The sequence below is a fragment of the Terrapene carolina genome, unplaced genomic scaffold (assembly GCF_002925995.2).
Source record: "Terrapene carolina triunguis isolate 2854851 unplaced genomic scaffold, T_m_triunguis-2.0 Scaffold141, whole genome shotgun sequence".
Lineage (NCBI taxonomy): Eukaryota > Metazoa > Chordata > Testudines > Emydidae > Terrapene > Terrapene triunguis.
The window spans coordinates 5,799,517-5,819,446 of record NW_020664492.1 but is presented as its reverse complement, the minus strand read 5'-3'; the positions used below and the strand labels follow the sequence as shown (position 1 = coordinate 5,819,446).

Genomic DNA, 19,930 nt, shown 5'->3' with positions numbered 1-19,930 from the left:
AAGCTAGCTGCAGGGAAATCCACAGGAGAGTGATTTAGTACAAGTGATCCCAGTGTAACAGCATGCACATAAAGCCACTTTTAAATTGGAATATATTCTGTGATACATTAGGGAGGAGACAAAGGAACATATCCTACTGGGAACGTCACTAATAATTAGGAAAACTAAATCAAGCTACTATAAATATGCCCCCGGTAAGGAAAGAACCAGAGTCTTTCAAAGGCACTACAGAAAAATCATAGTCAAGGCAACATGCAAGGTAGCAGCAAATTCAATGGAAAGGAATCCCAGCAAGTAAACTGGTCAGCAGCACGCAGCACTGAAGGGAATCCAGGCACTTTAAGGACCAGTTCAGCAGCAGGCATTATGAAACATATGGCAGAAAGCTGGTGATTCTGTAACCTATTTTTATTTCCCTGCAGTCCAACAGTTAATTTAACAAAAATATTAACAGAAATAAATGATAAAAAAGATAAAATTAAGAACTAAAGAAGAAGCTTTTTATAAAAAGGGCAGAAATACAGTAAAAAAAAAAAAAAGATTAATAGACTCCCCTTCCTGTCCCTGTTGTTTCTTCTTTAGCCTGCAGTGAGCACATCCCCTCTGCAACCTTCCTGTGCTCCTATGTGTTCTGCTTTCACATTGCCTCTGTAATGGGCATGTCTCAGCACAGCCTCTCCCACCGGGTGCCTGTCTCTATGACACAACACCATTTGACTGGTTTTAGGCCATCTTGGATGAACTGTAGCAAGCATTTTGGAAAGAAAAAAAAAGGGGATATATATATTGTTCTAAAATCTAGGCCATATTTTAGAGTAGAAACGATATGTACATACACACACACACACAAATCATTTATAGTCTTAGAAAAGAGCTAGAAATAATGTTAAATGGACTATTTTATGGCTGGGAGCAGACGGTAGTCATGGGTGATTCTGCAGCCCCCTTTCACTGCCACAGAACTGCAGAGCACCATGGTCCCTGGGCCTGATTCCCATTCACACGTAGGTCACTTTTCACCACTCTGGCAGTGTGGAGGGGCCTCAAAGTGGGAGTGATTTATATTTACACCCACTTAAAGGTCCTTTTTACTTGACTACAGCAGTGTAAAATGGCCTTAATTTAAATAAATCAGCTGGTTTAAACTCTTAGTAAATGTGAAGGCGATGTCACAAAATATCCAACCAACCAATCAACAAGAATTAGAAGGTCCATTTTATCAGAATATATTATATATCTGCTGCCAAATATGTTCCAACCATTAGTCGGTGAGTGTGATGCTGTGACCACATCCACCTGTCTATTCACTGCTGCCAGGCTGTCTGTTATCACCCACTTTGGCTTTCAACCAGTGCTTTCACACACCAACCGGTGTATGTTCCAAGCCAACCTTCCTCCTCCTCTTCTAGTTAGTTCCTCAGTTTTTGGGTTGGGAACCAGCAGCAGGTAAGCAGGTGGCATTGGGCATGCTACGCTGGGGATTAGTGAAGGTTGCTGGCAGCGGGGAGACCAAGTGAGTTGAGATTTGTGACCTGTCCTGCCTACATCCCGTATGAGACTTGGGCTGTGTCCTACTTAAAAAAAAACGTTCTAAACACTATGTGAATGAAATGACAATATTTACTGGCTAAGCTTCTACAGCTGTTAAGGTCAGTTTACGCCATAGGGCAGCGTTTCTCAAACTGGGGTCTGCGGACCCCTGGGGGTCCCGGAGGGTACTCCAGGGGGTCCACGGGCCCAGCTGACAAACTCCTCCCCCTCCCTCAACTCCTCCCCCTACCTCCCAGCATGAAGGGGAACAGGCTTCCTACCTGCCCTGGCTCTGCGACGCTCCCGGAAGCAGCCCGCACGTCCCTGCGGCCCCTGGGCAGGGAGGGGGTAGTTTTATTTACCACTTCACCACTGTTGTTTACTATAGTAACTAGTAAACCCATCAGCATTATTACATGATATTTGTTTTGCAGTAATGCCTAGAGGCCTCAGTCAGGACTGGAGACCCCACTACACTAGGCAGCGTGCAAAGTTTTGTTGAATAAAACATGCAAAGAGGTGAGCTGAACTGGTTGAGAAATGTATGGGTATGTTCAACGCTCCTCTGCTTCCGCCAAGCGCTCTCTGTTGGTGACAGTATACTGGCAATCTTGAGAGCTGTTTCCCAAAGCAGCAGCCCTGAACAGGATCCCCTTTACGCAGAACATCACAGCATTAGCCAATACTAGTTGACTAACACAGTGGGGTCGTTTTAAGAAGCATTTTAGAGGTGATACAGTCAATAGAGATGTAAAAGAATTGGGAGGGGGGGAAGGGGCTGCAGGCAGAGTGCAAGGGGGTACATTGGCTATTTTATTGCCAGGTACACTGCTGCAGCTGGGCAGCACTCACTCGTCTCACCAGCTCGCACCTTTTCAAACAAAATCTATTTAATGCAAGGACGCACTACATAAACCAATTTCAAACACATACATACATACCGAAGTCAGACAGACACTTGTTATTATTCTACTTAAATGAAGACACTGAAAAACAAGTAAATAATTATCACATCTTTGCAAAAAAAAAAAAAAAAAAGAGAGACTTAAAAATGGAACCTCAGCAAATTTCTGCCAAGTTATTTATCTTACAGTTAAAAAAAAAAAAAAAAAAATCCCATGATGAAACCCAGCATGAATGAATGTATAAGCTCTCTTCATAGGATCATTTTATGCTAACTTGTAACTTGAAGTGGTGAATGAGTTCACATACTTGGGATCCCCTATCGCAGTCAACCTTTCACTGGAAAAGTCACCACAACAATGTCTAGACTGAACAAGAGGGTCTAGCAAAATAGCAAACTGACAGAACAGACATAGATCTGTGTGTATCGTGCATGTGTTATCAGCACACTTTTGTATGGGAGTGAGACATGGCCCTTATACTCTCATCAGGAAAAGAGGCTCAACAGCTTTCATATGCGTTGCCTTCATCAAATCTTTGGAATCCCCTGGAGGGACAGAGTCACCAACACTGAGGTGCTCAAGCAGGCCAGCACACCCAGCATGCAAACACTCCTCAAACAGAGAGGCCTCCACTGGCTTGGGCATGTGTGCCGAATGAATGATGGGCACATCCCAAAGGACACATCCTCTACAGCCAATTGGCATCTGAAAAAAGACCCAAAGGACGCCCAGAATTGCGTTTCAAGAATGTGTGCAAGCGATACGTCAAAGAAATGGACATGGATGTGGACAACTGGGAAGATCACACTCAAGACCGCAGCCTTTGGAAACAAGAGCTTAACAAAGGTCTCCGGAGTTAAGAGAGGAAGCCGTCCAGCTTAGCGGGGGGAAAGGAGCTCGCAGAAGGCAGAGCCCAAAGGGTCAAAACATCACCTTTAAACGTCACAGATACGGCAGAGATTGTCTCTCTCGAGCGGGTCCCTTCAGCCACAGCTGCCATAACACCAACTGAGTAAATTCTTTACCTCTCAGAGGCACATACTCGTAGTCTCTTGAGATTGAAAGATGCCTACTGCTACTAGAGTGCTAGGAACAGGGGACATAGGACTCAAAGGGACCTCTTCAGTCATCAAGTCCAGACCCCTGCTATCACAGGCAACCCCATCATATAATCCTGTTCATGAATTTATCAAACTCGATCTTAAAACTAGTTGTGTTGTTTGCCCGCACTATTCCTATTAAAAGGCTTATCCTAGTCTTGGAGATGACCGATATATTGATTACTCTCTCCAGAATAACAGAATGTTTTCTCTGAATGTGCTATGCTCTCTGAGTACAGAGGATGGGCAGTAATTGGACACTGGGTTCACCCATATGAAGACCACAGTGCTACCACACTTAGCATCCCCTGGGCCCTGCGCCGTCAGTAATAGCCCAGTTTATTTATTGGCCAGAGATTTCTGACTGCCTTCCTGGATCTTGTCTTGCAGTTTGCAGGATATGAAATGTATAGATTAAATTCAGGGCCAAATATTTTAAAATAATCCCTCTTTGAAAATTTTTTTCTCTTTATTAGAACAATGCCACATACATTCAATTTTCCAATTCTCATCCTTGAGAAATAGCCATTGATTTCAGAGCCTTTAACTGATGGCTTAGTGATTCGCCTTTGATTTCTCTTTCTGACAGAGGAGATAGGTATGACATTAGCTAATCTTCGTAACGACCAAGAATATCCTGGATGTGCAGTGAACTCACAAATCCCTGACATGTTCTATTATCTTAATTTGCTTTGTTGGTGGTACATTATGTGTTTGGACTGTAGGTATTTGTGAGACCAGTGTAAATACTACACTAATATGAAATGAAAAAGCCTCTCTTCATCTTCATCAACACAACTCTACTCAGAGCCACTACTTCAATTCTGGTAAATAAAACCAGCAAATCAGGGATTCTAGCACCAGTTAAACAAAACATGACTGCAAAGCCAAACTGAATCCGATGAGAAAACACAGCATCATCAAATCCTGTGCTGAGGTTCATTTGGGTCTAGTGTCAAAAACATCACTATTTTTACATAACTCCCCAAAACAAAAGCTAACATCTGCCAAAATAAATGTGTAAGAATCAAAATGAACATGACAGACCACTGAATTAATCCACTCCATTAATATTTATAGCAACAAAGAATATGTAACAGAAGACAAAGGAACAATCATGCTCCCTAGCCCTGAGCCTTAATAATCAAGCTTTATGACTAGAGGGCTCAAGGGATTAAAGGGATCTATAGCCTTTTCGTCTCCAGGTCACCAGTTTGAATCCAGCCCTAGGTGACAGTGGCTGAGGGCCAAATTCAGCTCCAGTGTAAAAAGGCTCAACTCCCAGTGAAGCCAGTGCCACATCTTACAGTGTTTCCATTTCTACTAAATGAGAAAGGAATAAAACTATGAGCCTGATTGTACACACCTCACTCAATCAAAACGTCCTTTGCACAGATTCTGACCTCACTTACTCTGGATTTACACCAATGTAACTCCAACAAAGTCACAAAAAAGAAAAAGCAATTAATCCAAATAAATAACAGCAGCTAATCACAGTGATAGGTTGTGGCATCATCTCGGGTTAAGTGACTTGCAAGCTTCATTTTGCATCCAGGTACCATGGTGACTGGGCATTTTAAAAATGCCTCGATATTACAGACAAAGGGATACACCAGGGACAATGAAATGAGACACTGGGCAACTGGAAATTTGCCTCATTAAGGCAGGCAGGATTGGGACCAAAGCTTATGGAGCCTGTTTTACACCAGTATAATTGCACTGATTTTAACAGAGTTACACCAGGGTAAAGCTGAAGAGACACACTGGAGAATCAAGCTCTCCATGTAACCAGCCTCTGACTCCATCGTATTCACGCCGCCTTATCAAGTGTGATTTTTGGTTTTGATAATTGTATTTTTATTGCTCAGAAGCATTTGCTGCCACATCCTATGAAGTAATGCACATGGTTACATTGCACATATTATGGAATAGTGCAAACTAAAAATATGGTCAAGATGTAGATGTAAAGTAGAGTAATAATAATCATTATTATATTCACCAATATTGGTCTGTATCCTGTGACCCTTAGTCCTTATTCAGGCAGAAGTGTTGACTTCCAAAGGGATTTGTCCCGGAGTGCCTCTTCTCTGAGGATCTCAGAGAAATACTAATGATTAAACCTCACGGTACCTTGTCCGGTAGGTAAATATTATTATTCCCACTTTACAGATGGATAAAATTAGCCAGAGAGAGGTGTAGAGAATTGCCAGGTGCTACTTGGGATGTCAGCAGCAGCTGGGAACAGAATACAGGAGTCCTGACACCCTGCCTGTGCTCTTTCCTCAGACCATACTCCCTTCTGCCACAAGGTCTTTAATAAGGATGCTTTTGGTGTGTTATATTCCAAGTTATAACCATACATGTAATATCGCCCTCAGCATTTCTTCCATTTGAACTATACACAGTACAAACATGTGTTGCACACAGATGCTCTATAGCATTTGTTATTATAGCCACTGTTTCACGTTACCTCTCTGCACCTATTGCTTTGAAAATATTTCAGAATGTTTTGGTGTGGAAATGGTGCTTAATCACCGTTGTGCTTGGTTCACAGTCACTTGAAGCAAGGCCTTATATTATCATTGGAAGGGCAAGCATACACATTCATAATACTCTTACAGCAATAAATATTTCAGCCGATTCTTGCAGGCGCAATAACAAAATCCCATTGCAACCGATGTTCATAATGATCTACTATCTTCCTTTCCAAAAAGGGGTGACTTTAAAAGTGCCATTTCAATCATAGTAGATAGCAGGCAACCTCCCCCCACAATTCCCCTTAGGTTAAAGTTTCCAAGCAGAACTGATCACCAGGATGTTCCCCAGTGACTATATTTTAATGAGTTTTATATTAAACCATATATTTTCCTTAACCTGGCTGGCAACATACCTCAAGCTATATTTGAACATATATTAAATAAATGGGAGGCAGGGAGAGCTTTTCATTAGACCTATTATATGGATCTTGCAAAACTCCAGCCTTTTTTTAAATATACTGCACCAGCAAGTGTTCCTGCCAAGATCTTTTCTATTGACCAAATTAAAATCCTATGTACATTCTCTTCCTGTTCTGTATATGCTCAAAAATCTAGGCAAGTGTCCAAAAGAATAGCATGACGAGCTACGTATTAGAATTGACATACAAATTCTCTCCCACATGCTATCCTCTAACTACCTGTGGCTATGATATTGCTCTTGGTATTGACACATGTAACACAGTTCAGTTCAGTGTTCAAGGTTTTGCTTGTGTACAGATTCACCCTCACAAAGGAAAATGTATAGTTTGCTTTGTTTCTTTTCTAATGGATTATATAATGTCAGAAAAGGAGGAACAATAGAGAGGTAAAATCTTAGGACAGCATGAGACTGAATAATCTCTGCAAGTGAAAAGCTAACTTTAAAACTCCATGCAGGGATCCTGCATAACTCGAGCTCCGCGGGTCTATGAAAAATGTATGAAAATCATAACAACAAATCAAGGCAATTGTAACTAGAGCCCATGTCCCTGGTACCTTATTGTTTTATGAAAATGCAATTGTCACTTTGAGACTGCAGGATAAAATTATGTAAGGCACTGCAGTGTATGTGAAACCAATGGTTTGATTTGATACTAATGAATGAGAAGTCAGCACATTCTAAATAAGATGAGCATTACACCCCTCTTAGTCACCCCAGGCACATTACCTACATTAGCTAGAGGAAGGAGCACAGATTTAATCAGCGTAACGGCTAGCTCTCTGCCCTTTCAATGAAGCATAAAAAGGAAGATGCAAAGTACCGTCTTGTCCAGGCACTGAAGGCAGTAAGAAAGCTTGCAGCAGCACTGGCCCATCCTGGCAGGCTTGCTGAAAAGGAAACCGGCTTCATTCAGAGTGAAATTCCCAGGCAGCAGTAAAGTCACAAAAGGCAGATGCGCACTGCTGCAGGCTGCCACAATTTGCATGTGGTCCCCTCAGCTACCTTATTTCTCTTAATAACTTCAGGAATCCAGAAGAAGGAGGTGTAGGGAGAGGAGGCGGAGCAAGCAGAGGGTGAGCAGCCTGTCAGCATCCTGATGTAAGGAGGGAGAGTCACTTTGCCACGAGAAGGTTCAGAGTGAGGCAGATCAATAGAGATGCAATAATAGAGCATTTACGAATTTCATCACCCTCCGAGGACAGCCAGACTCTCTTCCCTGCAAACCAATGGCCATCAGCTTGCCCTACTCAAGCCTCTTCAGCATTATGTTCTGGTTTATCTGACATGTTTGTCCACAAAAGACTGTAACGAAGACCACGATAACGTGAATGTATACAAGCAAAGCAAAAAAGGAAAAAGATTTTGAAACTTAACAGAGTAAGCACAAAATAGAGTGGAATCTAGCTGAGGATCCGTGTTCCCATAAGAGGTGAGTCTTTATTGTCCTGGTCCTCAAAGTTACATTGAGTTATTTACAATGATAATAATAATACTGTGCAATTATATACTGCCTTTAATCCAAACATCTCCAAATGTTTTATAAACATTCATTATTTCTTACAACATCCCTGTGCCAGAGGGAAGCACTATTTGTAGGGTTGCCAGGCATCCGTTTTTAGACCGGACTGCCCGGTCGAAAAGAGACCCCAGCGGCTCACCGAACAGTCATTAAAACCGTTCGGCGGTGCAGCGGGGGCCCAGGGCTAAGGCAGGCTCCCTGCCTGCCCTAGCTCTGTGTGGTCCTGGAAGCGGCCGCCAGGTCCCTTAAGCCCCTAAACCAATGGGCAGCCAGGGAGGCTCTGCGCGCTACCCCTGCCCTGAGGGCCAGCTCCACAGCTCCCATTGGCTGGGAACCGCGACCAATGGGAGCTGTGGGGGCGGTGCCTGTGGGTGCGAGGGCAGCGCGCGGTGCCTCCCTGGTCGCCCATGAGTCTAGGGGCTGCAGGGACCTGGCAGTTGCTTCCCAGAAGCCATGGTAAGCGCTGCTGGGACCCTGCAGCCCGAACCCTCTCCCACACCCCAACCCCCTGCCCCAGCCCGGAGTCCCTTCCTGCACCCAAACTCCCCCCGGAGCCTGCACTCCGCACCTCCCCAACACCCCAACCCCCTGCCCTCTCATCCCTGGCCAAACACCAGAGCCCACACCCCCAGCTGGAGCCCTCACCCCCCCGCACCCTAACCCCCAGTCCCAGCCAGGAGCCCCCTCCTGCACCCCAAACCCCTCATTCCCAGCCCCACCCCAGAGCCTGAACCCCCAGCTGGAGTCCTCAGCCCCTCCTGCACCCCAACCCTCTGCCGCAGCCCGGTGAAAGTGAGTGAGGGTGGGGGAGAGTGAGCGGGGTGGGGCCTCGGAGAAGGGGGCAGCGGTGGGGCTTCAGGGAAGGGGCGGGACAGTGGTGTTTGGTTTTGTGCGATTAGAAAGTTGGCCACCCTATTTGCCTTGTTTTATGGATGGGTAAACCGAGGCACACTGTTGTGCTACGCTCAGTGACACACTGACAGCAAGTCAACGGCAGCAATAGGAACAAAAGACTTTTTGACTCCCAATCAATTGCTTGAATCACTAAGCCCTCTGTGGGGGTAGCATGATGCAGAGTATAGGACCTTGGCTTGGGATTGGAGACCTGGGTTCTGTTCCTGACTCTGAGACTGACTTGCAGTGTGATCTTCAGGGCCAGATTTCCCATTAGGCACAGCAGGCATTCTAGGGGCACTTAAAAATTCGAATGTTGCTGCTCCCGGGTCCCAGCAGGGGGTGGGGCCGGCTGAGGGGGAGACAGCCCCATGCAGCTCTGCTGGAGCACTCCTCGCTCAGCCTGGCGGATAGCATCACCTCCCAGCAGGGCCAGGAGGCAGGGCTTGGGAAAGTGGGTCTCTGGAGAGAGAGTTTGTGGGGGGACTCTGGGCAGTGAGGGGGCAGGGGATGCTGGGCAGTGGGGGTCTGTGTGGGGCACTGGGAAGTTATGGTGGGGCTTCACGGGGGGCGCTGAGCAGTGGGGGGTCTGTGGGCGGACGGGTGCTAGGTGGTGGGGTGCCTAAATTTAAAAGTGGCAGGGTACCCCTGCCACTCGTGGTAGTTAGGAACTCTGAGCTGCTGCGGATGGTGGGGGTATCCTGCATCTCTGGGCTGCTTCCAAGTGGCGGGGGCCCCCTGGAGCTCTGAGCCACAGGTGGTGGGGAGGGGGACTCCAAAGTGTAAATCTGGCCCTGGTGATCTTGAGTAAGTGACTTCACCTCTGTGTGCCTCACTCTCTGCATCTATAGAATGGGAATAATATTAACTCCTCTCCTTTGTAAAGCATTTAAGAGATTGAGGAATGAAACATGATATATAAGCGCTAAGTATTATTATTATGGTATGAATGTGCTTGGTTTGCCTTTTTCTGCCTTTCAGAATTCCTAGCCCAAACCTGAAACTCTAATTGCTGCTTTTTAGATCTGTAGACTGTGAATTTCAGGGCTGCCCAGGAGGGGGGGGGGCAAGTGGGGCAATTTGCCCCAGGCTCCGGTCCCCACAGGGGCCCCCACGAGAGTTTTTCGGGGCCCCTGGAGCGGGGTCCTTCACTTGCTCTGGGGGCCCCGGAAAACTCTCGCGGGGCCCGGGCCCCCGGAGCTTCTTCCACTCCGGGTCTTCGGCGGCAATTTGGCGGCGGGGGGTCCTTCCGCTCTGGGACCCGCCGCCGAAGTGCCCTAAAGACCCACGGCGGGGGGTCCTTCCGCTCCGGGACCCGCCGCCGAAGTGCCGGGTCTTCGGCGGCAATTTGGCGGCGGGAAGACCCCAGGCCCCCTGAATCCTCTGGGCGGCCCTGGTGAATTTTCATTTATTTATTTAGTTAGTTACTGGTGTTAGATGAGATTTTTACACTAAATACATAATTGAGTCTGTGACTGGTTGTGAATTTTTATTTAGTTAGTTACTGGTGTTAGATGAGATTTTTACGCTAAATACATAATTGAGTCTGTGACTGCTTGTGGCTGGGTAGTGCAATCCATTAGAGTGCTTGTATAATTAACCCTGTGTTTATAAAAGGCTTTGTAGCCTCCAAGCATCCTTCTACTGAAATACCTTACATGGGCAGCTATTTATAGGGGAGTTCTCTTAGGAGACCCTATATATATATAATAGACAAGAGAGCCTGTTGAGTCACACCCCACCCCTTCCCTATTTTTAGGAAACATTTGTACTGTGAATGTTAAAGGAGTAGAAACAGAAAAGTTAAGTGCATTATTTTTCCACAAGCCTAATCTCAAACCAATCAAACATACAGAACATTTATACTGTCCTTCAATTAACCCAGAGCAACTTTCACTGTGGGGGAGCTACTCAAGTGTCACGCTAGCATAGCCAGGCCCGATGGCAGAAATTCCAGGCCCCAGGGCCAGGGCCATCCCTGGGGGGGCAGAGCCCGGGGCAGAAGTGATGAATATGTCACTTCCGGGATTGCCCATGCTGGCCCGCGGGGCCCCCCAAAGCGCGGAGCCCAGAGTGGTCTTGTGTGCCTAGGCGCCCTGCAGCCCACCTGGGCGATTTAAAAGGGCCCAGAACTCCCAGCCGGGGGCTCCCCGGGCCCTTTTAAATCACCCACGCCCCTGGTCAATTGCCCCTTTTGCCCCCCATTATCCCCTTGTCGGTGGGCCTGAGCATAGCTCAGTTCTGGGTGTCCCCAAGTAGGCACAGTGTTTTGTTTTTAGTCTGGTCAGGGATGTGTGAAGTGTCTTGGACAAAAGAGGAACCAACAAAGAACCTTTGGTCAAAATTTGAGCCAAACCAAATCTAAAGGTTCAGATAACTCCCTGGTCCATATTAGCTTTAATTTCTGTGAACCTCTGTTCTTCCTGGGTCCAATGAGGGCTGGAGCAAAGTGTCAGATTATCAGGGATGGGTGAATTTGAAAAATAAAGGAATAATCGCACTCTGTGGCCCTGAGTTTTAACAACCCTGTTCAGAGAATCAAAGGTTTCCACATAGCACCTGGAAATTATTTAGCTGCTGGATATTCAGGAGCAACAGGGTAAGGTTAGAGGGCAATGCCTTACTCTTGTGAAAGTATTTCATCCTCAGCGGGAGGATTTAGACTCTGCCACATGACTCAGACTATGTCTACAATACAAGCTAGGGGTATGATTCCCCTGCTTGGGTACAATACTCATGCTAGCTATCATTGAGCTGGCGCAAATATAAATAGCAGTGGAAGCATGGTAGCAGGGATAGACGCTTTGGAGGCACGGTTGAACCACGCTGAGCATATATCCACTGGTTTCAGTGGGGTTTGTACTCAGCACAGCTGGCCGAGTATGTGCACACCAGCAGGGGAATCACATCCCTAGCTTGTAGTGTAGACACAGCCCCAGCCCCCAAATCTGTGATTTGACTCGTAGACTTTAAGGTCAGAAGGCACCATCATGATCATCTAGTCTGACCTCCTGCACATTGCAGGCCACAGAACCTTGCCCACTCCCGAAATAGACCCCTAACCTCTGGCTGAGTGACTGAAGTCCTTAACTCTTGATTTAAAGACTTCAAGTTACAGAGGGTATGTCTACACTACAAAATTAGGTCGGATTTATAGAAGCCGGTTTTATAGAAACCGGTTGTATGCAGCCGATTGTGTGTGTCCCCACATAAAATGCTCTAAGTGCATGAAGTCGGAGGACCGCGTCCACAGTACCGAGGCTAGCGTCGACTTCCGGCGCATTGCACTATGGTACCTATCCCACAGTTCCCGGAGTCTCCGGCGCCCATTGGAATTATGGGTTGAGATCGCAATGCCCGAATGATGCAAAGCAGTGCCGCGAGGGGTTCTGGGTACATTGCGTCAGGCCCCTCCCCCGCCGTCACAGCAACGGCAGACAATAGATTCGTGCCTTTTTACCTGGGTTACCTGTGCAGACAACATACCACGCCAAGCATTGAGCCCGCTCAGCTCAGCTCACCGTCACCATATGTCTTCCGGGTGCCGGCAAACGTGGGACTGCATTGCTAAACAGCAGCAGCAGCTTACTGCCTTTTGGCGGTAGACGGTGCAGCATGACTGGTAGCCTTCATTGGCGATCTGGGTGCAGGCAGCCGTGGGGCTGCATTGCACCAGCCCCTTGCCTTTTGGTAGAAGATGGTATATTATGACTGGTATCCGTCGTCGTCGTACTGCAGTGGCTGTCGATCATGGGCACCCGGGCAGACAATGATGGTTATCAGTCGTAGTATGCTATTTTCTGCCAGGCGCCCTGTTGGCTCATTGCACGTTAGCAGAGTCGTAGTATGCTATTTTCTGCCAAGTGCCCAGTATTGTCTGCTAAGCACCCAGAAGAGGCAGATGGCGATCTGGGTGCTGGCAGACATGGGGCTGGCAGACGTGGGGCTAGATTGCTACACAGCAGCAACCCCTTGCCTTTTGGGCAGAAGATAGTATATTACGACTGGTATCCATCGTTGTCATACTGCAGTGGGCATCATATTGTGCAGTAGACCTGAAGGCTTACTGCCAAGCGCCCAGTATTTGCTGCCAAGCACCCAGAAAATGCCAAGGGCTATCAGTCATGCTGCACCGTCGTCTTAAGATGTAAAAAATAGATTTATTCTGCATTCATTTGCTTCCCCCCTCTCTCCTGCTAAACCCAGGCTTTTGAGTTCAATCTTTGGGGGGGGGCATTCTGTGTGACAGTTGTTTGTCTTTCTCCCTGATGCAAAGCCACCTTTCTTGATTTTAATTCCCTGTACCTGTACGCCATGTCGTCACTCGCCCCTCCCTCCCTCCCTCCCTCTCTCCCTCCCTCCCTTCTTCCCCTGGTCCGTCAGATACTACTTTCGCGCCTTTTTTCAGACCAGACGCCATAGCCAGCACTGGGATCATGGAGCCCGCTCAGATCACCGCGGCAATTATGAGCACTATGAACACCACGCGCATTGTCCTGGAGTATATGCAGAGCCTCCTGGACATGCCAAAGCCAAACCAGGACCAGCTGAGGAGGAGGCGATTGCAGCGCGGCGACGATAGTGATGAGGAAATTGACATGGACCTCTCACAAGGCACAGGCCCCAGCAATGTGGAAATCATGGTGTTACTGGGGCAGGTTCATGCCGTGGACCGCCGATTCTGGGCCCGGGAAACAAGCACAGAGTGGTGGGACCGCATCGTGTTGCAGGTCTGGGACGATGCCCAGTGGCTGCGAAACTTTCGCATGCGTAAGGGCACTTTCATGGAACTTTGTGACTTGCTTTCCCCTGCCCTGAAGCGCCAGAATACCAGGATGAGAGCAGCCCTCACAGTGGAGAAGCGAGTGGCGATAGCCCTGTGGAAGCTTGCAACGCCAGACAGCTACCGGTCAGTCGGGAATCAATTTGGAGTGGGCAAATCTACTGTGGGGGCTGCTGTGATCCAAGTTGCCAGGGCAATGAGAGACCTGGTGATATCAAGGGTAGTGACTCTGGGAAACGTGCAGACCATAGTGGATGGCTTTGCTGCAATGGGATTCCCAAACTGTGGTGGGGCGATAGACGGAACCCATATCCCTATCTTGGCACCGGCGCACCAAGCCACCGACTACATAAACCGCAAGGGGTACTTTTCAATGCTGCTGCAAGCCCTGGTGGATCACAAGGGACGTTTCACCGACATCAACGTGGGCTGGCCGGGAAGGGTACATGATGCTCGCGTCTTCAGGCAGTCTCTTCTGTTTCGAAAGCTGGAGGAAGGGACTTTCTTCCCGGACCAGAAAATAACCATTGGGGATGTTGAAATGCCTATCGTTATCCTTGGGGACCCAGCCTACCCCTTAATGCCATGGCTCATGAAGCCGTACACAGGCAGCCTGGACAGTAGTCAGGACTTGTTCAACTACAGGCTGAGCAAGTGCCGAATGGTGGTGGAATGTGCATTTGGCCGTTTAAAAGCGCGCTGGCGCAGCTTACTGACTCGCTCAGACCTTAGCGAAAAGAATCTCCCCATTGTTATTGCTGCTTGCTGTGCGCTCCACAATATATGTGAAAGTAAGGGGGAGACATTTATGGCGGGGTGGGAGGTTGAGGCAAATCGCCTGGCCGCTGATTACGCGCAGCCAGACACCAGGGCGGTTAGAGGAGCACAGCAGGGCGCGGTGCGCATCAGAGAAGCGTTGAAAACCAGTTTTGTGACTGGCCAGGCTACGGAGTGAAACTTCTGTTTGTTGCTCCTTGATGAACCCTCTGCCCCTCCCCCACCACCCTGTTAACTCTACTTCCCTGCAAACCAACCACCCCACCCTCCCCTACTACCCTCCCCCCTTCGAGCACCACTTGCAGAGGCAATAAAGTCATTGTTACTTCACATTCATGCATTCTTTATTAATTCAGCACACAACTAGGGGGATAATTGGAAAGGTAGCCCGGGATGGGTGGGGGAGGAGGGAAGGAAAAGGACACACTCCAATTTAAAACTTTAAAACTTATTGCTATGGAAATCATCTAGGGTGGAGTGAGTGGGTGGCCGAAGGCCCCCCCACCGTGTTCTTGGGCGTCTGGGTGAGGAGGCAATGGGACTTGGGGAGGATGGCTGCTGGTTACAGAGGGGCTGTAGCGGCGGTCTCTGCTCCTGCTGCCTTTCCTGCAGCTCAACCATACGCAGGAGCATATCACTTTGATGCTCCAGCAGCCGGAGCATCGACTCTTGCTTTCTGAGTACAAGTTGACGCCACCTCTCCTCTTCAGCCCGCGTTTCAGCACGCAACTTCTCCTCTTCAGCCCGCGATTCAGCACGCCACCTCTCCTCTCGCTCATATTGGGCTTTTTTAAAATCAGTCATTGACTGCCTCCACGCATTCAGCTGTGCTCTGTCAGCGTGGGAGGCAGTCTGAAGTTCAGTAAACATTTCGTCACGCGTCCTTCGCTTCCTTCTTCGAATATTCACTAGCCTCTGCGAAGGAGTAAGATTTGCAGCTGGTGGAGAAGGGAGAGGTTGTTAAAAAAGATACATTTTAGAGAACAATGGGTAGACTCTTTCACGTTAGATTTTGCTGTTCACAACATCACACAGCACATGTGCTTTCGTTACAAGGTCGCATTTTTCCTCTTATATTGAGAGTCTCCTGGTTTGGTGTGAGAGATCACTCACGCAGTGCCAGGACACAGATTTCAGCTTGCAGGCAGCCATGGTAAGACATATAGTCTTTGGGCTTTTTTAACCTTCTTAACATGTGGGGATGGTTTCAAACAGTTCTGCCCTCATTTCCCATACCAAGCACCCGTGCCATTTAAAATGGGTTTGCAATGTAAAAGGAGGGGCTGCGATTTCAGGTTTAACATGCAGCACAAACCCAACTAACTCCCCTCCCCCACACACCCAATTCTCTGGGATGGTCACTTCAACCCTCCCCCCCACCGCGTGGTTAACAGCGGGGAATATTTCTGTTCAGCAGAGCAGGAAGGGGCACCTCTGAATGTCCCCTTAATAAAATTGCCCCATTTTAACCAGGTGACCGTGAATGATATCACTCTCCTGAGGATAACAAAGAGAGATAAGGAATGGATGTTGTCTGCATGCCAGCAAACACCGGGACCATATGCTGCCATGCTTTGTTATGCAATGATTCCAGACTACGTGCTACTGGCCTGGCGTGGTAAAGTGTCCTACCATGGCGGACAGGATAAGGCAGCCCTCCCCAGAAACCTTTTGCAAAGGCTTTGGGAGTACATGAAGGAGAGCTTTCTGGAGATGTCCCTGGAGGATTTCCGCTCCATCCCCATACACGTTAACAGACTTTTCCAGTAGCTGTACTGGCCGCGATTGCCAGGGCAAATTAATCATTAATCATTAAACACGCTTGTTTTTAAACCATGTGTAATATTTACAAAGGTACACTCACCAGAGGTCCCCTGTGTGCCCTCAGGGTCTTGGGTCAGTTCGGGGGTTACTGTTTCCAGGTCCAGGGTGACAAACATATCCTGGCTGTTGGGGTAACTGGTTTCTCCGCTTCCTTGCTGCTGTGAGCTATCTATGTTCTCTCCATCCTCATCTTCCTCGTCCGCCGAACCCGCTTCCCCGTTTCCAGAGAGGGACTCATAGAACACGCTTGGGCTAGTGGTGGCTGCACCCCCTAGAATGGCATGCAGCTCCGCGTAGTAGCGGCATGTTTGCGGCTCTGCCCCGGACCTTCCGTTTGCGTCTCTGACTTTGGCTTGCCTTAGCTCCTTAATTTTCACGCGGCACTGCTGTGCGTCCCTGTTATGGCCTCTGTCCTTCATGGCCTTGGAGATCTTTTCTAATGTTTTGCCGTTTCTTTTACTGTTTCGGAGTTCGGCGAGCACTGCTTCATCTCCCCAGATGGCGATCAGATCCCGTACCTCCCGCTCGGTCCAGGCTGGAGCTCTTCTGCGATCCTGGGACTGGGACTGGGACTCCATCACGGTTACCTGTGCTGATGGGCTCTGCATGGTCACCTGTGCTCTCCACGCTGAGCAAACAGGAAATGAAATTCAAACGTTCGCGGGGCTTTTCCTGTCTACCTGGCCAGTGCATCTGAGATGAGACTGCTGTCCAGAGCGGTCACAATGAAGCACTGTGGGATAGCTCCCGGAGGCCAGTAATGTCGAATTCCGTCCACACTAACCCAATTCCGACCCCCTAAGGCCGATTTTATCGCTAATCCCCTTGTCGAGGTGGTGTTAGGAAACCGGTTTAAAGGGCCCTTTAAGTCGACAGAAAGGGCTTCGTAGTGTAAACGTGTCCAGGCTTAAGTCGATTTAACGCGGCTAAAGTCGACCTAAACTCGTAGTGTAGACCAGGCCAGAGACTCCACCATTTACACTGGTTTATACCTGCAACTGACCCGTGCCCCAGGCGAAAAACACCCCAGGTCTCTGCCAATCTGACCTTGGGGAAAATTCCTTCCCAACCCCAAATATGGTGATCAGTTAGACCCTGAGCATGTGGGCAAGACCCATCAGCCAAAAGAAAGAATTCCCTGTAGTAACTCAGAGCCCTCCCCATCTAGTGTCCTATCTAGGCAGTTGGGGATTTTGCAGTCATTGTTCACTCGATTTGGGGACTGGAGGGACTGGAGCCATATTGCTGCTCTCAGTGCTGGAGAAGAAAAAAATCCTGCTGAGGTCAAATTTCCACAAAAATTGTGTGAGAGACTTGGCCATTAAGATTATAATGTTTAGATCACCCTGACTGACATTCACAATAAAAAACCCCCAAACCCTCAGTTCTTCTCTTTATCTGCTTTTCATAGAGTCATGGAAATATAGGGCTGGACGGGACCTCGAGAGGTCATCTAGTCCAGTCCCCTGTGCTGAGGCAGGAACAAGTAATCCTGGACCATCCCTGACAGGTGTTTGTCCAACCTGTTCTTACAAACCTACAATGATGGGGATTCCACAACCTCCCTTAAAAGCTTGTTCCAGAGCTTAACTATTCTGATAGAGAGAAAGTTTCTTCTAATATCTCACCTAAACCTCCCTTGATGCGGAAGTGAAGTACCTCCCATTTTTTAGTCACTCTGATTTAGTGATGTATTTTCTCTACTTATGATGTTCACCTAAGCGCAGAGAATTAGTGAAGGCCTATGCACCATTTAAACCCTGATGATAAATTGAGAGTTAGGACTTAATTTGGGCAAAGGGCTTGGGTTGCTCCTCTGTCCCGGGGTGAATTCCAACCTATGTGCTGAACTCCACCTGCCTGTGTCCTCACCACCACCAATACTTGCTGCGCATTCTGTTCCCACTTGCTACTTGTACGCACCCAAACTGCATGTGTCTCTCTGCCAAGACTGCCTCAAATAGGGGTCCATGCTGGCAGATCCAATACAGGACCGATAATAAGGGCAGAAAGGAGAGTCTTGCAGAAAAAAGGCCCAGAGGAATAAGAATCAGGAGAATCTGGGTTCTCTGCCCCAAACTCCCTGTGTGAGCTTGAACAAGTCACTTACAGGCTCTGTGCCTCGGTTTCTCCATTGGTAATATGAGGATAATAAAGCCCCTCTCACAAAAGTGTGGGATGCTAGAACAGCAACAAAGATAAGATGGAACATCATAAAAACATTATATATTGAAAATAATGAAAAAGCACCAAAATATTGTCACTTGCCATGCAAACTAATGCTCCAGTTCTGCATGGCACTGATGCTCTGAAACCTACTGACTTCAGTGGAAGCTGAATCTGCTCAGCCTTTCTCAGGTTGAAGCCTCAGGGTAATTAAAGCCCCAAGAAGGTCTTCTATATTTTCTCAATGTCCCAGAGGAGCTTACTCTATAAACATTGTTTTCTAATGGTAAAGAGGCATTGTGGGCATTAATTCATTCCTGCATTGACGGAATCAATTCTTTCCTCCACTCAGGCCCAATACAGTTCTTACTTAAGGGTCAGTTCCAATACATTTCATTTGATCTTGGTCTAAGCTAAACTGGGAGAGATGATTAGTAAGGTTTAATCATCTGTTTGTAAAATGCTTTGAGATCCTCCAATGGAGGATGTTATTGTTCTAAATTCTATATATTCTACTAATATATTCTAAATTATTCCATAATTATTCCAAACGTTTCTGATTTCAAACACCCTAGAGTATCATCCAACCAATTAAACCTCTGAATGTGAATATCATCTAGTGATCAGGTTATTCGTCCATCCCTCTAAAATACCCTCAAAAAACCCATTCTCATGATCTTTTCAGCCCAACAGAATATAGGCCATGGTGGAAAGACCATGAGAAGCCTGTTGTTATGAATTTCCAGTCCACTCAGAAGTGGAGCTCTGCACCTTGCAAGATCAGGCCTTAAACCAACCTCTCCTTGCTTTATTTGTAAAACATTCCCTAAAACACCTTCTACAGACAACATTATCGCAGTATTTCATTATAAACATAAAGTCCGATATCTCTTAATTTTAGGTCAGTGTTGTATTTTGCTGTTTTTAACGATGGTTTGTAAATTTTATCCATACATACAAGATAGCTTTTCCCATTTCTTTTTACATGCTTGTGCTTCTAGGTCTATATAAATGTAAATCCAAAGCACAACTCATTGTCAGTTACGAAATAAACTTATGGATCTGCTCTTCTCCCATTGAAGTCAATGGCAAAATTCTCTTGGACTTCAATGGTGCAAGATCAGACCACAATAATCTCTCTAGGATGAAATCAGTGGGAGTTTGGCATAAGTAAGGTCCACAGGATTTGTCCCCCAAACATTTTAAATAGGTACCAGGGGTATTGTGAAAGCAATGCGTGAAACACACAAGGCCAGATTGGATCTAGGCCAATTTACCCCAGATGATGATCTGGCCCATGGTCCCCTTCAAACGGAATGATTTATAGTCTGAGCAAGTTCAAAAGCTAATGTACTCTCCACAGAGATAATGGGTGCTCTGCAAACAGCTCTACTGGATTTAAAAATACTGCAGCAGAGATTCAGGAGATTAAAAATAGAACAGAACATACCATATATTTTACAGTTTTGCAGAG

The 19,930-nt window shown here is 47.2% G+C and overlaps 1 protein-coding gene across 2 annotated transcripts in view; it reads right to left on the bottom strand.

Annotated features, from left to right (window-relative positions):
• The window catches only part of LOC113406841 (microtubule-associated tumor suppressor candidate 2-like), a 296,281-nt gene that overhangs the window by 50,627 nt on the left and 225,724 nt on the right, over nucleotides 1-19,930 (bottom strand). Inside the window, exon 1 of one of the 2 annotated variants that reach the window (XM_026653623.1) lies at nucleotides 7,314-7,367. The exons of the other annotated variant lie outside the window; for it this stretch is intronic. Within the exon in view, the coding sequence (XP_026509408.1) occupies nucleotides 7,314-7,367 (54 nt within the window). Of the gene's footprint in view, nucleotides 1-7,313; nucleotides 7,368-19,930 lie in introns of those variants that run through there. 2 annotated transcript variants of the gene reach the window in all.